At 41.8% G+C, this 17,762-nt stretch overlaps 1 protein-coding gene across 3 annotated transcripts in view; it reads left to right on the top strand.

Moving 5' to 3' along the window:
* The window catches only part of RETREG1 (reticulophagy regulator 1), a 79,261-nt gene that overhangs the window by 18,256 nt on the left and 43,243 nt on the right, over positions 1-17,762 (top strand). For 2 of the 3 annotated variants that reach the window (XM_029053881.2, XM_029053882.2), the window contains one exon: positions 580-610. In XM_029053881.2, coding sequence (XP_028909714.1) covers positions 580-610 — 31 coding nt within the window. Of the gene's footprint in view, positions 1-579; positions 611-14,976; positions 15,000-17,762 lie in introns of those variants that run through there. The other variant, XM_029053884.2, reaches the window with a different exon arrangement.

Genomic DNA, 17,762 nt, shown 5'->3' with positions numbered 1-17,762 from the left:
GTAGGTACAAGCTAGTCAGGTAGGACACAGTCCCTGTCTCACAAGGGGCATCCAGTCTTAATCCCCATTTTACAGATGAGGTAACTGAGGCACAGAGAAGCTAAGTAGCTTGCCCAAGGTCATATGGCAGACAAATGGTGAAGCTGGAAGTAGAACCCAGGTCCTTTGACTTCCAGGCCCGTCCTCTTATCTTCTAGGCCATGCTGCATCTGTTGTATCATGTTTTTCGTTCATGCTTCCCAAACACTGTTTTTGGCTTTCGCCTCCTTGGATCCCATGACCCTTAGATGCTCCTGTTCCAAGAGAGCCACTCCTTTCTTGTTAATTGGAAGAGGACATGTCTGTTTTTCCTTTGTCTAGGGAATTATTGGGTGTCTTAGCATCACTTCAACAAAATTAATCTCAGCATCATTATTGCCTATATGACTGGTGAATACTGTATGACTGGAGAGCGCAGGAAAAGTTTACCAGAATTATTTGGAGAGTAGATTTTTAAATAATTTGGATAACTGCTAAGGAGGAAAAAGGGCAGGAAGCTATTTTGTGCTGGGTTTCACATTGCTCTTCTGTTAATTTCAGGCGCACAACTCTGGAGGAGCCTCAGTGCAAGGTAGGAGGATTTCATTGACTTGCCCCAGAATGAGCATTTTGTAATTTCCATCACTCCTCTGAGTCTGCTTCTGAAGTGGTAGCCTCTAAGGGTTGCTTTGAATTTGTTTGACGAATCACCTCTTGATCAGGTGTCCTTCTTAAAATTGTCTCTAAAAGGAAACAGGAAAATATTATTTTCCTAAGAGGGATTTTGGATATTCACGTGAAAACATCTTGATTTTTCTCAAAGACTATTAGGTAATTCTTCACATGATGGGCAAGTGGGAGCACTTGGTTCAGAGCTTTATGAGAGATGGTGTTGCCCGGTGTAAAGAACATGGGACTTTGAGTTAGGAGCTGCAGTTTTTAATCCTGGCTCTGCCATTTGTGTGCTGTGATTTTTGTCGAGTCATTTAACTTCTCTGTGCGTTAGTCACCACATCTGTAAAATCTAGTCTGTGAGCCCGTTGTTGGCAAGGGATTGTCTCTATCTGTTGCCAAATTGTACTTTTCAAGCTCTTAGTATAGTGCTCTGCCCACAGTAAGCGCTCAATAAATATGATTAAATGAATGAATGAATGAATGAATGAATGAATGGGAATTAAAACTGTGAACCCTGTGTGGGACAGGGACTGTGTCCAACCTGAGTATCTATCCCCAATCTTAGTGAAGTATCTGGCATGTAGTAAGCATTTAACAAATACTACCAAAAAAAAATCCCAGCTTTGCCTCTGACCTGCTGAATGATCTTGGGTATGTCAATTAACCCTCTTATGACTCAATTTCTTCATCTCTAAAATAGGGAGAAGGTACCTGCTTTCCTCATCTTTGAGATTGTGAGCTCTGTGTGGGAGAGGGATTTTGTCTGATTATCTTGTACCTAGCCCAGGCTTAATACAGTGTTTGACAATAACAAGCAAGTGCTCAAATAATACCATCATTATTACCTAGCAGTAGGGAGGAGGGGCTGAGGAGCTCTGAGTAGGATGGGGAGAGGGGGACGGAGGGTGTTTACTGTGGGTCAGTGGTTCTCTGCTGCTGCCTGATCTTCTGCCTGACCATGGAAAGTGCCTCAATTATATTTATTGATCACTTACTGAGGGTAAAGCACCATACTAATCGCTTGAGAGAGTACAATACTGTAGAGTTGGTAGACATGATCCCTGCCCTTGAGGATATTACAATTTAATTGTAACAGTTCTAATAAAGGCCTAGTTGTAGCTGCCTCCCAGGACTAGGCTGCAACCAGTAGGATTCCCTGAAAGTGGGAGGCCCAGCATGTAGCCTTCAATTTGCCACTTAGTCCAGCTATTGTACTTCTACCAAGTGCTTAGTACAAGGCTTTGCACACAGATGCTCAGTAAATGCTATCAATTGACTATTGACTCGCTCAGCCCCCTTGGTTACCTGTTCAAATTATAAGAAGATAGTTTGCCCCACCTTCATAAGGATCAAGGGTGGGGCAACATTTTATCATGGGAGTGGTGCCTGGAAGTGACTGATAGAACGTTAATATTGTTGAGTCACTGTAAATGGAGGTGCTTCACTTTCTTCCCATCTGTAGCTGGCCCTGATTCAACTTTATTACAGAAAAATCGAGCACTTAAAAATGGTTAAAATCTGACCCTTTATCCAAGTGTCTTTTATTTTTGAGAGAGCAGTGGAACAGGAATGAAAAGCTGAGTTTTTTGCTTCTGTTAATGGGATAGAAGATAGTAAACTGAGAATAGGAACAACCTTGTTTCAGTCTGTATTCATGGAGTCACAATGGTGAGGGTGTAAAAGGTTTTCTCTCAATAACTCTCACACTCCTGGATCCAGGCTCGCTATCAGCAGCATCATCTTCAAGCTGAAGGAGAGCACTATCTATGAAGCAGATTTTGCCGCCTGCTTTGGAAAGCTGTCCAAAGTAGCCTATTTTACTGTCTTTTCCCAAACATACTTTGTAGGTTAGAAAATTAGGTAGATTTTGGGTTTTTTGGCTTCTGCACTAAAAATGTTTAGGTTGAATCTTCCCATTGTATAGCCAGCCTGCCCATTCCTTTTGAATAATAAGTTAGTTGAATAGAGAATGCAAAAGTACCTTATGTTGTGGGTTCGCAGTGATGTGCTGAAAAGGCCTTCTTAGACCCTTCACTCACTACTAAAAAGTGACAACCATGAGGGAGAGATTTTTGTTTTTAATTTTATTTGTTAAACACTATGTGCCAGGCACTGAATTAAGCACTGAGGTAGACACAAGGTTGGTCACAGTCTATGGCCTATATTTTAATCCCCATTTTACAGAGGAGGTGACTGAGGCACAGGTAAATTAAGTGCCCCAGGTCATACGGCAGACAAATAGCGGAGCTAGGATTAGAATCCATGTCCTTTGACTCCCAGGTCCGTGCTCTTTCCACTAGAGCATGCTGATTCCCGTTAACTGCATGATTTAATTGAGAGCGTGGGTGAAAAGTATACCCCTTTCTCCTATAATGCAAGAATTGCATTCTTATGAAGTGAAGGAAGACTCATGTTGTTATATTCTCTTTGACATTTTGCAAGTTCTCTGTAGTGTAAGGTTCACACTTTTGCTGAAAGTTTACATTTAGAAATGTATAAGTTCTGTTTAGGGACCAAATTCTGTGATTGATTATACTTCCCAACTCATGATGTGTACGCTATGATAAAATGACTAAAAGCTGAGAGAGGGTCCTTTAATATCTTATAATCTTAATACTCAGCAGTACAGTACTCAATGTGTATTTACTGCAAGAAAGCTTCAACACAGTTTGCCAGACATTAAATAAGACTATAAAAAGGCTTGTTTTTCTCAGGTAAGTAAATCCCCGTAAGAGATTCAGATGACTGAGAAAGGAAGGGTGGTGACAAAAATATCTTTGTTTAAAAGAGCTGACTGCAAAGTGTCTGGCAGAGGCTGTGATCAAACAGCTTCTTTAATATCAGTATTGTCCTGTTGAAAACTAGGGGAAAGCATATTCATTTTTAAAACCATTTGGAGTTCTGCCATTTATTAGAAATGACACCGTAGTCACTTGAAAGCTGTTGGTCTTCCCCCTAAGAGATGAATGTAGACTATTCATTGATCAGACTGGAACAGGCATTCAAGCAACAGCTGTGTGAGATTTAGTTTGGAAGCTGCTGAAAATCCTCCCTCCCTCCCTCCCTCTTCCTCCCCCACCCCGCCAATCTTTTCTTTAGCCTCGAGGCTAGAGAAATCTTGTCTTGGAAACTGGGCTAGTGGAAGAGCAACTTGGACCTGGGAGAACAGTAGCTCATTTTGTGTTTGAAACAGAACTTTTGGGAAAATGGTAACAGGAAGATCTAGGCTGATTTTTTTTTTCTACTAATGGACCAGAATCAGGATTTTTTACTGATGGGGCATAAAAACTTTTCTGGAAAGCTGCATTCTGAGGTTTGTATTGTTGGAGAGATACTTTCTTAAAAGGATGATTTTACCTCTAAGAGAACTATGCTAAAATGAAGTTTAGTACCCAGGAGATTTCCTCTAAATATCTTAAATTTAAGAAAATAGCAGCTTGTGCATTTGAAGTGCATGTTCAGGTAGCTTGCCGTATTTTCTCATGCCTTCTGGCTCAGGAAAGAAAGTGGAGTATCTTTGGCAAATACATTTCTTTAACAAAAAAAAAATACTTAGCTTTGTAGCAATTGGCAGGTACTATAATGGGGTTTTTGTTGACTTCATTATTCAATTCAGGTAGCTTTGTTATGGTAACATCTTTGAGGATGAAAAAAGTAGTCCTTTTCCAGGATAGAGTTATGAGAGTTATAAGAAGTTGAAATGCTTCTAAACACCCAATATGCTGATGTTTGTAGTTGGAATGCAGTCTAAGTAGATGTTGTTATTGTAATAGCTTTTTGAAGTTCTTCCCTGTGCCTTGACTCTATAATTATCTGCAGAGATCTGAGCTCAATGTCTGTTTTTTTTTCCTTTCCTCATACCCTTGTTATATTAAATAATTTAAAGAATGCAGTATGGCTCCTTCGGATATTACATACTCATCTGATAATGTAAGAAAAACTAACATGATTGGGGTTGCATAAACACACTTCAGACTACTTGAATAATTATCATTTTTAAATGGGATTGGGATCCTTAAACACTTGGTTGTCTTTAAAGGGAGTGCTTGTTATGCTAGACTGTAAGCTCCTTGAAGGTAGGAATTGTGTCTGCTATCTCTGTACTCTCCCAGTAACTTAGTCTGTGCACTTCAATCTGTGACCTTTGGACACTTCATATTTGCCCCACCCCCACAGGACTTGTATACATATCTTTAAATTAAATGTTATAAATCACTTATTTATTCATTTTAACGTCTGTCTCCCCCTCTAGACTTTAAGCTCTTTACGGGCAGGGAATGAGTCTGCTGATTCTGTTGTACTCTCACAATGCCTTAGTTCAGTGCTCTGCATGCAGTAAGTGCTCAGTAAATACTCCTGATTGATCGAGAGCTCTGTATCTTTAAATAGAGTTCAATTTGGGATTAAAAACTTTCCTGTGTGATTGAGCACTTTCCCCTTCTCATCAGGGTGGTCGTTTGAATGGTTTTCAACTGGTTGGGCCCCTGTCCAGTCCTGAATGTCTGGGCAAGGAAGGGATGACAGGGGGTGAGGGTGGAGGGTCGTGAGTGCTGTCGTGGAATAAAGAAGCAAAGCCTCAGACGTTTGTGAAAAATGGGTCCTCGCATTACTAGTTAATGAATCTGACCTGCCGAGCATCCTAATTTGGAATTTGGGGGAGGCTAGTTATATTGCAAAAGCATTGTGAACTCTCTAAAACTTAATCAGTGGTATTTATTGTGAGCTTAAAGTGTACAGAGCACTGTACTAAGCACTTGGGAGAGCACAATACAAAAGAGTAGTTACAGACCATCCTCACCCACAAGGAGTTTACAGACTAAAGGGGAAACTCAAGAAAATAAATTATTGTTGTTACATGACATTTCACTTTTAGTCAAGATTTTTTCATTGCATTTAATCCAGAGGTGATTCTTCCACTCCATAGGTTTCTGCTCTTTAAATGTAGTAAAAATGACACTTCGTATATGGTGCTTTTTTTACCAAAGCACTTTCAAATCAATTATCGCATGTTCTTCTTTGCCACACCCGAGAGGATGGGAGAGGCAGGTATTATCACCATGTTACAGCAATCCTGTAGCAGAACTGGTGATAGAACCCAGGTCTGCTGTCTTCCATACAGGTTCTCTTTCTATGCCGCCTCTCTAGATGTGATATTTCATTGGTAATTTCTTTAAAATGGTATTTGTTAAGTGCTTATTAGGTATCGTGAACTGTTCTAAGCGCTGGGGTAAATACGAGGTAATCAGGTTGGACACCGTTCTTATCCCGTTTGGGGCTCACGGTCTTAATTTCCATTCTACAGATGAGGGAACTGAGACACAGATAATTTAAGTGACTTGCCCAAGGTCACACAGCAGACAAGTGGAGAAGCCGGCATTAGAACCCAAGTAGTTGGGGTACTTCTGTTTTCTCTTGGCACTGCTGGATTTTCCAAACTGAGGGTAATGGACTACCAGCTGCAGAGGTTTCTGGTGGCTTTCACTAAGACTTCTCTCCCACTCTCTTCCCTGGACTTTGTTGTCTTCCCCTTCTCCTGAGCACCCCTTCCCTCCTTTCCCCCAAACTCTCCCTTGCCACTCACCTTTCCAGTGTAGATTTCCTACACTTTGAGGAGCGGCGTGGCCTAGTGGATAGAGCACAGGCCTGGGAATCAGAAGGACCTGGGTTCTAATTCTGGTTCCACCACTTGTCTGCTGGGAGATCTTGGACAAGTCACTTCACTTCTCTTTCTCTCGGTTGCCTCATCTGTAGAATGGGGATTAAGACTGTGAGCCTCATGTGGGACAGGGATTGGGTCCAGTCTGATTAACTTGTTTCTACCCCAGCACTTAGAAAAGCGCTTGGCTCATAGTAAGAGCTTAACAAATACCTTAAATATTATTATTACTTCAGATATAGAAATCTGGGCAATAGAAAGTGGGAGAGGAGAGAAAAATCAAGAAGTGATGACTTTAGTAGACAGGATTGAATTCAAAATGCATTTGTAGCCTCTCCCCGTTTCCACACTTTAATGTGGGTCTTTGAGAAAATCCTAATTGCGACTCTTGTATTCATCTACGTGGCTGAGTGGAAAGAGCCTCGGCTTCAGAGTCAGAGGTCATGGGTTCGACTCCCGGCTCTGCCACTTGTCAGCTGTGTGACTGTGGGCAAGTCACTTAACTTCTCTGTGCCTCAGTTACCTCATCTGTAAAATGAGGATTAACTGTGAGCCTCACGTGGGACGACCTGATTACCCAGTATCTCCCCCAGTGCTTAGAACAGTGCTCTCTGCACGTAGTAATCCCTTAACAAATACCGACATTATTATCTACCCTTAGATGAACTGGGTTGAATTGTTGTGTGTATTTTTATCATTTTCCACTAGAGGGAAGTGTGAGAGATGTAAGGTCAGCGTTTGAAAGTTCATCTGGGTTTGGGCTGACTTCTATTTATACCTAGGTCAGAGCTGTGTCTCTCAGCTGTGATCCCTCTCTGCCGGCTATCTGCAGTTGGGAGATTTCTGGGTCTCTCCATTCACCAAAAGAAACAGTTGTTGTTTCCTAAAGAAAATCACTGTCGACTTACCTGCCAGCAACAGTTTATGCTCTGGTCTTTTTTCTACTTATTTTATGACGCTCTTATTGTGGCACCAGGCAGTGTATTAAGCAGTGAGATAGATAGAAGATATTCGGGTTGGGCATGGTCCCTATCCCACATGAGCCCCCCAGTCTTAATCTCCATTTTACAGATAACTGAGGTCCAGAAAAGTAAAGTGACTTGCCCGAGGTCACACAGCAGACAAGTGGTAGGGCTGGGATTTGTCCTCTGACTCCCAGGCCTATGCTCTTTCGACCAGACCACACTGCCGCTTCTGGAGCCTAGGTTTAAATCCTACTCCTGGCAGGGTATTTCTTTGACCTCTTAAAATCTCTCTCAGCCTCATCCCCCTTTGTATTCATTATTGATGGCCAGAGTCCTCATTTTAGTGCATGGTCTGTTCTTGAGCTTTCCCAGGCTCCTGCTTAATGCTGAGACTAGTTTAAGGGCTTACTGTATGCCAGGCACTATACTGAGTGCTGAGGAAGATACAAGATGATCTGATTGGACTGTGTCCAATTGGACACGGTCCGTGTCCCAAATGGGGCTCACAGTCTTATTCCACCGTTTTACAGGTGAGATAACTGAGGCAAGTTAAATGACCTGCCCGGGATCACACAGCAGACAAGTGGCAGAACAGGATTAGAACCCAGATCCTGACTGGGTTAAGAAAGTGAGAAAATAGAACTATAAAATCTAACTCCTGCCAGACTTGGAGGACGTAATATTTGTTTCCCCTTGGACAGCGTGATCAAAGGGTTGGAAGATAAACTTTTAATGGAAAGATTGAAGAAGGCTCAGATCCATCTCCTCTGGGATCTGGCCTGTGGAACGTCTTCCCTTAGAGGACCTGCCAAGCCCTAATTAGTCTCTGCCCACATCTCAGAGACTGCACCGGAGCTGGGCCAGCTGATGAAGAAGGCTTCGGGGACAGGGCTCAGTATGCCAGTTCAGCTCGTACTCTGCCCAACTGAATTAATGAGTTGCCTTAGGATGATTGAACTGTAGTCAGTCAGTCATGTTTACGGAACACTTACTGTGTGCAGAACTAAGCGCTTGGGAGAGTTCAATATAACAGACACATTCCCTGCCCATAACAAGCTTACAGTCTAGGGGATACTCCTGGATAGACTTTCACTGCCAGTAATATTGTCTTTGAATATGAAGAACAGTTAGGGAGTACAAGTATAACAGAATTGAGAGACACGTTCCCTGTCTACAATGAGCTACCTATCTAAGGGATCCTCTTGGATAGATTTTCACTGGCAGTAATATTGTCTTTGAAAATGAAGGCCAGTTAATGTGTTTTAGTTTCCTTGTCTGCCCCAGTCTCCCTCCACTCATTTTCCTCAAGAAAAAAAAATTCCGACAAAACTTGGGTTCAGGAAGGTTTGGCGTGATTCTTATCCAGTCAGGTGCACCCCAGATAAGGATTCAAACCTCTGCAGTCTTTATCTTTATGTGAACATGAAGTCATCGGACAAATAGAAATGACCATCACTACCAAACATGGCTAAGCTAGGAAATAATTAAGTTCTTCCCCTGTCAAAGAACAGTTGTTGGCAATGGCTGTTGGCACCAGAAGATTTGGCACTGCCTTTGTGAATGTGACCTTCACTTGTGATTTTTGTTTTGTTTTGGGTTTATTTTTAATTTCATTAGAGAAATAGTTGTTGAGAATTGTTGGTGATTAAGGGATAGCTATCGCATTACACACTGATTAGTATATCTCTTCGATCGACTATTTAGCGTATTACATGCTGTTAATTACCTTTTTAAAAGCTATTATTACTTGCTGTCATTTTAATACCAGAACAACTGGGAGAGATAACTTATAATCCTGCAGTCACTTGGCGTGCCTTCTTAGAGAGTATTTTTAAACCCCAACATTCCGAGTCTCCTTGTGCTATGACCCCACAAGGAGGGCCTTAAATGTGAATTTTCCAGAAACAGCATCATATAAAACTGGCATTTCAACATCCTTTTAAAATATCAAACTTGGAATTAGGGTTTCTAAAGGCAGACTTGTATCCTTTTCCAGACAGCTTTCATGACTAATGTCAGTTTTTCTGCTTGCAATTCACTGAAAAAATGAGCAATATGATTAATGGGTGCAACTTTATATTCAATGCTGCTTTTCTTATCCAGCCACTACCTCGCTGATCTCCAGTTGATTGTTTTTGGTAACTGACTCCCAGCACTCAATTCATCCTGAAATGTCCTCGGAGTCTCCTGCCTTAGATGCTAAGCTCCTTGATGGCAAGAATCATGTCTTCTAACTCTATCGTGCTTATCCAAGCCGTTAGTACATAATTCCACACACAGTTCCATTCACCGACAGGTCGCACGCAGTACTTTTACCACTCCATCGCCCATTCTTTGCCCCCGAAGATGGGGAGGGGCAAAGACTTTTGGCTCCTACTCCCACGACAATGGGCAGAGAATGTGTCTGCTAATTCTGTTGTGCTCTCCCAAGCGCCTAGTAAAATGCTCTGCACATAGTAAGTGCTCAGTAAATAGCACTGATTGATTGACTACCCCAGACCCTTTCCGGTTCTCAGCATCCAAAGCCAGGAAGGGAAGTAGCATTTGCATGTTATCGACGACACATTTCAGTTTGACTGATGCTGAGACTAGAGTCTGGCCACCACTAGAAGCAGTTGCAAACAGTTACTGGTGGCCCCATGTCTCACGTGAGAAATCTTGCCAGAACAAATGACTTTTCACTTATTTAGAATGTGGTTGGTCTGGAATGAAAAATTACAGAGAGTTTAGGCTATAAGAAGTATTTAATCTCTTGCATTCAGCATAATGGCCATAGACGGGTTGTAAAAAAAACATTTCTTAGTGATTAAGGCTGATTTCTGAGTCAATGTCTACTGTCCATTGATGGTGATTTGAATTATAGGAAGTGTTTTGCTTCAGTGTAAATATCTGGCATATTAATTCATTTTCAGTTAGAAGTTTTGGGGGTATCTGTCCTTTTCAAGAGGAAATTATCCACTGGAACTAGATACTTTAGAATGTGCAATTCCTGTTACATAAGGATAATGTCCTCCAGACTAAATTCATTGTGGGCAGAGAACATGTCTACCAATCTGATGTATTGTACTGTCCCAAGTACTGAGGCTTAGCACATTGCTCTGCACACAGTAAATGCTCAGTAACTACTACTGATTGATCACATCTTTATCCTTTCAAGACACATTGTAACAGTCGAATAAAAATTATCTAAATGGTGATTGCATTTGGGATTATCCTAGTTTAGCACATTGCTCTGCACACAGTAAATGCTCAGTAACTATTACTGATTGATAACATCTTTATCCTTTCAAGACACATTGTAACAGTCGAATAAAAATGTTCTAAATGGTGATTGCATTTGGGATTATCCTATTGATTTGCTAGCATCCAACAGCCCAAATGTCAAGAATGAGGCATCCAGTAATTTTGAGCACCATTCTTTTGAAAAAGCATGGTTCTGCTCCCATTCTCCAGGAATTGCCTGCCAGCTCTAATTTGCCTAGGCCATTTAGTGGATGACCATTATTTTCCACACATTGAATCCAGTCTCCCTTGCTTTTCTTTGCATTTCAAACTATTTGACATCCAGGATTCGCTGCTTTTTTATTATGATGAATTAGCCTTGTCCTGACCTCGACCATGGAAGTAAAGTAAACTGGCATATAGGATGTTAACTCTTTTAGGAGGCCCAGCGATCCTCTAGCGGCAGCCGTCAGTAGACCCCTCTCCCAGGGGGTCAAAGTGGGGAAGAAGTGGAAGTGAGCCGGGAAGCAGCTTCTCAGACTGTTTCCACCAAAGGAGCGAGTCTGCACTTGAAGTAGCTGCCTGCCTTCTTCCAGCAGAGAATAAGGAAGCTAGTGAAGGGAAGTAGTTGTTTTTTTTTCTTGAAAGTATTTGTTAAGCACTTACGGTGTACTAGGCACTGTATTAAACACTGGGGCAGATACAAGCTATTCAGGTTGGACATGGTCCAATCCTACATGGGGTCACATTCATAAATCTTCATTTTACAGTTGAGGGAACTGAGGCACAGAGAAGTTAAGTGACTTGCCCAAGATCACACAGCAGATAAGTGGCAAAGCTTGGGATTAGAACCCAGATCCTCCAATTCCCAGGCCCGTACTCTTTCTATTAGGTGAAAGATGAGAAAGCTGGAGCTGTGGATGGTGGCTTAGTCCAGTGCTCAAGCCCACATGGACTACAGGTCAGGAGACAGAGTGGTATTTTTGGGAACACCATTGACTAACATGACCCTGGGAATGTCACGCTCAGTACTTTAGTTTCCTATAAAAATGGAGATGATAGTATCAGCTTCCTTCCTCATATCAGCTTCCTTCCTCTCCTCTTCCTCCTCCACAGCAACCTTGAGGAGGCATCCACAGGGAACATAAAGACCTTGCCGTTCCTCAGAAAATGTTCCTTCCTGGAATCCAAACTGCCAGGCAAAAAAATTGCAGTTGGAAAAAAACCCCACGGTATTCAGAGTATTTGCTTGAAGTCTCAATTTATCCAGCATCAATCGATGGTATTTATTGAGCACTTACTGTGTGCATAGCACTGTACTCAATGCTTGAGAAAGTACAGAACAACAGAATTGGGAGACATGTTCCCAGCCCACCAGGACCTTGCAGTCTAGAGAGAGAAATAGACATTAAAATATTCATGAAGATTTATAAACAAAAGCAATCTGTTTTTTAAAAAAAATGCAGACCAATAACTAGATGGCAAATAGACTGTAAACTCAGGTGGTCAGGGAAAGTATCTAGCCACTCTCTTGTATTGTAATCGATCAGTGGTATTTATGAATGCTTATTTTGTGCGGGGCACTGCACTAAGTGCTTGGGAGAGTACAACACAACAATATGACAGACACATTCCCTGCCCATTTACTCAAAGTCTACTCTCCTAAGTAGTTAGTACAGCCCAAGGTAAATGTTCAAAAATACCATTGATTGCCTGAATAAATACCACTGATTGAAACTGCACCTTTCAAAATCAGTACTGAAAAATGGCTTTAAGCATCTAATCCAATAGTATGCGAAATAGAAATTTTTAAGGAAAACATTTATTGTTTTGCTTATTCATTCTGTTGTATTTACTGAGCGCTTACTGTGCACTGTACTAAGTGCTTGGAAAGTACAATTCAGCAACAAATAGAGCCAATCCCTGCCCAACAATGGGCTCGTAGTCTAAAAGGGGGAGACGGACATCAAAACAAGTAAGCAGGCATCAATAGCATCAATATAAATAAATAATAATAATATTGGTATTTAAGCGCTTACTATGTGCAGAGCACTGTTCTAAGCACCGGGGTAGATACAGGATAATCAGATTGTCCCATGTGGGGCTAACATTTTTTAATCCCCATTTTTGCAGATGAGGTAACTGAGACCCAGAGTAGTGAAGTGACTTGCCCAAGGTCACAGCAGACAAGTGGCGGAGCCGGGATTCGAACCCAGGACCTCTGACTCCCAAGCCTGGGCTCTTTCCACTAAGCCATGCTGCTTCTCCCGTAGAATTATAGATATATGCACATCATTAGTAAAATAAATAGAATTATAAATATGTGTATATATATACACAAGTGCTGTGGGGTTGAGAGGGGATAGAGCAGAGGGAGCAAGTCAGGGTGATGAGGAGAGGAGGAGGAGCAGAGGAAAAGAGGGGTTTAGTGCACTAGACTCTTGAGGGACACTTCTAAATTTAGCACTTGGCAGACTTTTATTTAATCATTTGGAAATTGGGGGCCCAAGATTGAAGCATTGTAAGATATTTTGAGAGGATCCAGTGAAGGAAAAAATACAAAGATTTACAGGAGAAAAGTCTAAAGGATGTTTACTTAGGAAAGAGAAATCTTTGGGCATAAAAAATATTACTGTGTGGTGAGAGGGAAAAGATGGCAAGGGAGGAAACCTCTTCCAGAAAGGAAATGCTCTTGAAGAAACCTCCAAGCAAAGGAAATCTCTGTCATAGTCAGCTCATCTCGACCTTCCCTCTCTACAGTCATTCATCAGGGCATGAACTCCTAAGGACTAAGGTATTTATTCAGCGAGGGCCCTTCATTACGTTAATTAAGAGCTTAGGACCGAAGAGATGTATTCCTTGCCCCCAAGGAACTCTAGGGCTAGACTCCACCTTAGAAGATTTTTGCAAATGACTCTCTCTTTGCCTTGTTTTGCAGCCCTCCATCATCGTCTTCGTCCTCCCGTCCAGCCTCTTTCTTATCATTGAACTCACTTGTCTGTTGTTGATCCTGGGCAAGTCACTTCACTTCTCTGTACCTTCGTTACCTCATCTGTAAAATGGGGATTAAGACTGTGAGCCTCCAGTGGGACATGGACTCTCTCTAACCTGATTTGCTTGTTTCCACCCCAGCGCTTAGTACGGTGCCTGGCACATACTAAGCACTTAGCAAATACCACAATTTATTGATTTTTTTCACCTGCAAAAGCTGTCGGTAGTAACTCTGTTGCTGAAATTTCCTCTTATCGCATCAGCCATGTTTGGTTTTGCCTTCACTCTTATGGTACTTAGGCTCTGACTTGGGCTCCTGATCAGCCTCTGTGCCGTATCTACATTTCTCCCTCTGGGCTGAAGGGTTCTCTCTATTTGTCAACACTGACCTGTATGCTGTCTCCTTTCTCCTCTGCCTTCTCCCTATTATTATTATAGTTCACTCTCAGATCTTGGGCAACTTTAGTTTCCTCAAGGGTAAAATAAGACTATGTCTGATCTTATAATCTTGAATCCGCTGGACTGTATGCTCCACATGGGCAGGGATCATGTTTGCCAAGTGTGTTGTACTTTGCCCAGTGCTTAGGACAGTGCTCTCAACACAGCAGGTGCTTTATAAATACAGGTGATTGATTGAAGATAGCCAGTGCCTAACTTAGAACATGTGGTGATTATTATTATTGTTATTATTATGTACCATTCTCTATCCCCAGCTTAGTTGATTTGGGGGAAATTTTGGTGGCTAAGTCCCACGAGCATATGTAGTAAAGCTACATCTGATCAGCTAATAAAAAGAACTGCATTCCAAAATGATTTCATTGTTCCCAGAATTGTCATACAGATCAAGGGGGAGGGTTATTATGTTTGGAGCCCAGCTGAGTTCCCTCAAGAGAGATTTTGGATCCAGTGAACTCATTAGTGGGTTCCTAGTCTTCTTTGAGAGGTAAATGGGGTGTGGTGCCCTGTAATCACAAATTGTACCACCAGACTTCATGATTAACAGAAGCTAGTTCAACTGCCAGTTTTCCAAGGATTGGACTTGCCCTCTGTCCATCATTCTGATTCTCTTAATGTGCTTCAGCCTGACCGTGGAAAGCTGAAACAGTCTTAGCTCAATTTGACATGTCCTAACATCAGCAGTTCAAATAAGCTATCATTTGGTGTTGATTTTTTTTTTTTTTGGCTCAAAATATTTTCCATCTTTTTTTCTTTCCAAAACCTACCCGTTGTAGGACTGGGGAATAAATAAGTAAATAAATAAAGGCTAAGAGGAAACAGCAGCAGGCGCTGCTCCCATCAAACATGACAACAAAACAAAGGGCAGTTTTTTGTATGCAAAGTGTGGCTGCAACTCTCGGTCTTGCATCGGTCTTCACAGCCATACCTGGACTCCCAAGTGAGTTTCACCATCAGCAGTATCTTCTTTGAAGATGAAGGATAATTATATTTCAGAGGAAAACATACATGGTATAGTAAGTATATGTGTTTATAGTGGAATGCCCTCCCTCCCTCATATCCGACAGACAATTACTTTCCCCCGCTTCACAGCTACTGAAAGCACATCTCCTCTGAAGCCTTTCCTGCCTAAGCCCTCCTTTCCTCTTCTCCCACTTCCTTCTGTGTCAACCTTACTTGCTCCCTTTATTCGTTCTCCCTCCCGGCCCCACAGCAATTATGTACGTATCTGTCATTTTATTTATTTATATTAATTTCTGTCTCCCCCTCTAGATTGTAAGCTTGTTGTGGGCAGGAAATGTCTGTTACATTGTACCCTCCCAAGTCCTTAGTACAGTGCTCTGGACACAGTAAGTACTCAATAAATATGATTGACCGACCATGTATGTTTGTAGTTATCTTGGTTTGACAGATACCTCTACTCATGGCAAAATCCTATCAGTGTGTGGGCAGAGGCTCAGGAATCTGTTGTATATCCATTGATGTATTGTGCACTGTTTGGATTTAAAACTATTTTTTTGTAATACTGATAGTTTTGCTGCTTGCAGAGACTGGTGCTGTTTTCAAATATGTCTCTTGGGATCCTTATCTTCCTAAAGCCTCTGCTCAAGGAGAGCAGCACTTCTCTTGATTGCATCTTGGCTACTCTGTATTCTACCAATCAATCACTCCATCAGTCATATTTATTGAGCACTTATTATGTGAATAACACTGTACTTAGCGCTTGAGAGAGTGCAATACAACAGAATTAGCAGGCACATTTACTGCACATAATGATCTTACAGTCTAGAGGGGGAGACAGACATTAATATGAATAAAAAAAATTATAATGTATAATTATATACCAGTCCTCCACTCTGCCCTATCAATTAATCATTTATTGAGTACTTAGTATGTGCAGAGTACTGTACTAAGCGCTTGGAAAAGTACAGTGAAACAGAATGTGCTTCACTCTGTCTTTCAAAAGTTTATCCTGCCCTCTGTTTTTGTGAATGTTCCCTTTCAGATCACTCATCAATAACTCTTTGGGAAGCCCTCAATATGTTTTCTGACCTGAATCAAAGAGGAGAACATTATGTCCTGGACAGTCTAGTGCCATTCCATCAGTTTTAGTGCATTTGGGACAACTATTTGTGTATTTTTCTCCTTGCCTTGGTCTTCCCAGAAGAGAATTTAACCTTTCTCTTAGATGTTACCCTGATCAGTTCTTCCAGGAATGCCACTTCCAGCTTGTCCTTTTACTAAAAAAGGAGATATAGTGGCATCATTTAATTCACCTTTCCTCTTTCCTGCCTGCCAAGTTGTTCTTACGCATGCAAAGTGAAATCAAGTGTCAGAAGAATCAAAGAAGCAGCAGAGACTTTGACCGTTTATCTAGTCTAGGGGCAAGCCATCAGATGGTCATAACTAATCCAACCAAACTGTCTCATCGTTGATTCTTTTCTAAACTATTTCCAGGGATGGAAATTCCACATCCTTCTTTCACCATCCATTTCCTGATGGCCAACAAGGGCTTCCTTGGGTCCAACTCTCTCATGTGTGTGAAACCTCCAATTTGGTTCTCAGTGGATCAATCAATCAATTGTATTTATTGAACACCTACTGTGTGTAGAGCACCATACTAAGTGCTCGGGACCATACATACAATGGAGTTTGGTAGACACGTTCCCTGCCCACAGCAAGCTTACTGTCTAGAGGTGCAGAAAACACTTAGAATCCTTCTGACCAAGGGAAGCAGTATAGCCTAATGAAAAGATCACAGGCCTGGGAATCAAAGGACCTGGGTTCTAATCCCGGTGGAGGGGGCCCTTTCCCTTGGCAGAGAATCCCCTCCCTTCTCCTGCCCTGAGCGGCAGTATTGCACACTTCTGACCAGCCCCAAGCTAACCTTGATTATTTGAGCCAAGCGCTTAGTACAGTAAGAGCTCAATAAATATGATTAATGAATGAATTAATTAATTTGAAGCTGCTTGGCCGGTTTCCTTTTTTAACATCACTGGGTGGGTGAGGCAAGGGGAGCTCATCCTCTCTCCGATATTACTCGTAAAGCTTGTGGACACCTGCCTTTTTGCGAGCTTGGGTTACTGCTTTGTAATGCTATCCGGCAGGCCAAATGCCTGGATGAGAAGGAACAGGTCCTCTTTCCCCACTCCCCCTCCCCCAGCCTGGAACCTCTTCCCTCCCAACAGATCACAGCAATTCTCGGGTTCAAAGATCGCCTACCATCTCACCTCCTCCAACAAGCCTTTCCCGATTAACTCCCATCTCTCCAGTCCCATGAGCCTGGCAGCCTCCTCTAGCTCTAATTTACGTACTTTTGCCCTTCTTGAAATGCTTGTTGAATAGCTGTAGTCAGTTGGATAGTCAATAATTTATTCTGATTACTCTATTTGTAAATGTCATTGGATTTGTCCCCCTGAATAGAGTGTACACTTAATGGGAGCAGGGAATGTGTCTCTCGCTTCTGTTGTATTTTCCAAAGCGCTTTGTATTGCATTCAGTAGGTGTGCAGTAAATACTGTAATTACTGTTAGGTAGAGCGAAAGATCAAGAGAGACTGATCCCTCTCTACTCTGTGAAATCTCATTAAGCTTGGTTAGGATTGGCTATTTTATGTGTGATAGGGATAGGGAAGTATTTCTTTCATTTTAAATGCCATTTAGTAGGAGTTTTGCCTTCTCTTTCGTAACCAGTGACTTTGAAAGATTGACTACGGGTGGTAACTATAGGAATAAGAAGCCAAAAGATCATTTTTAAAAACATTTTAAACTACGCTTAAA

The sequence above is a fragment of the Ornithorhynchus anatinus genome, chromosome X3 (genome assembly GCF_004115215.2).
Source record: "Ornithorhynchus anatinus isolate Pmale09 chromosome X3, mOrnAna1.pri.v4, whole genome shotgun sequence".
NCBI classification, from domain to species: Eukaryota; Metazoa; Chordata; class Mammalia; order Monotremata; family Ornithorhynchidae; genus Ornithorhynchus; species Ornithorhynchus anatinus.
Note: the sequence above shows the minus strand (reverse complement) of the source record. Positions and strands in the feature narration are given on the sequence as shown.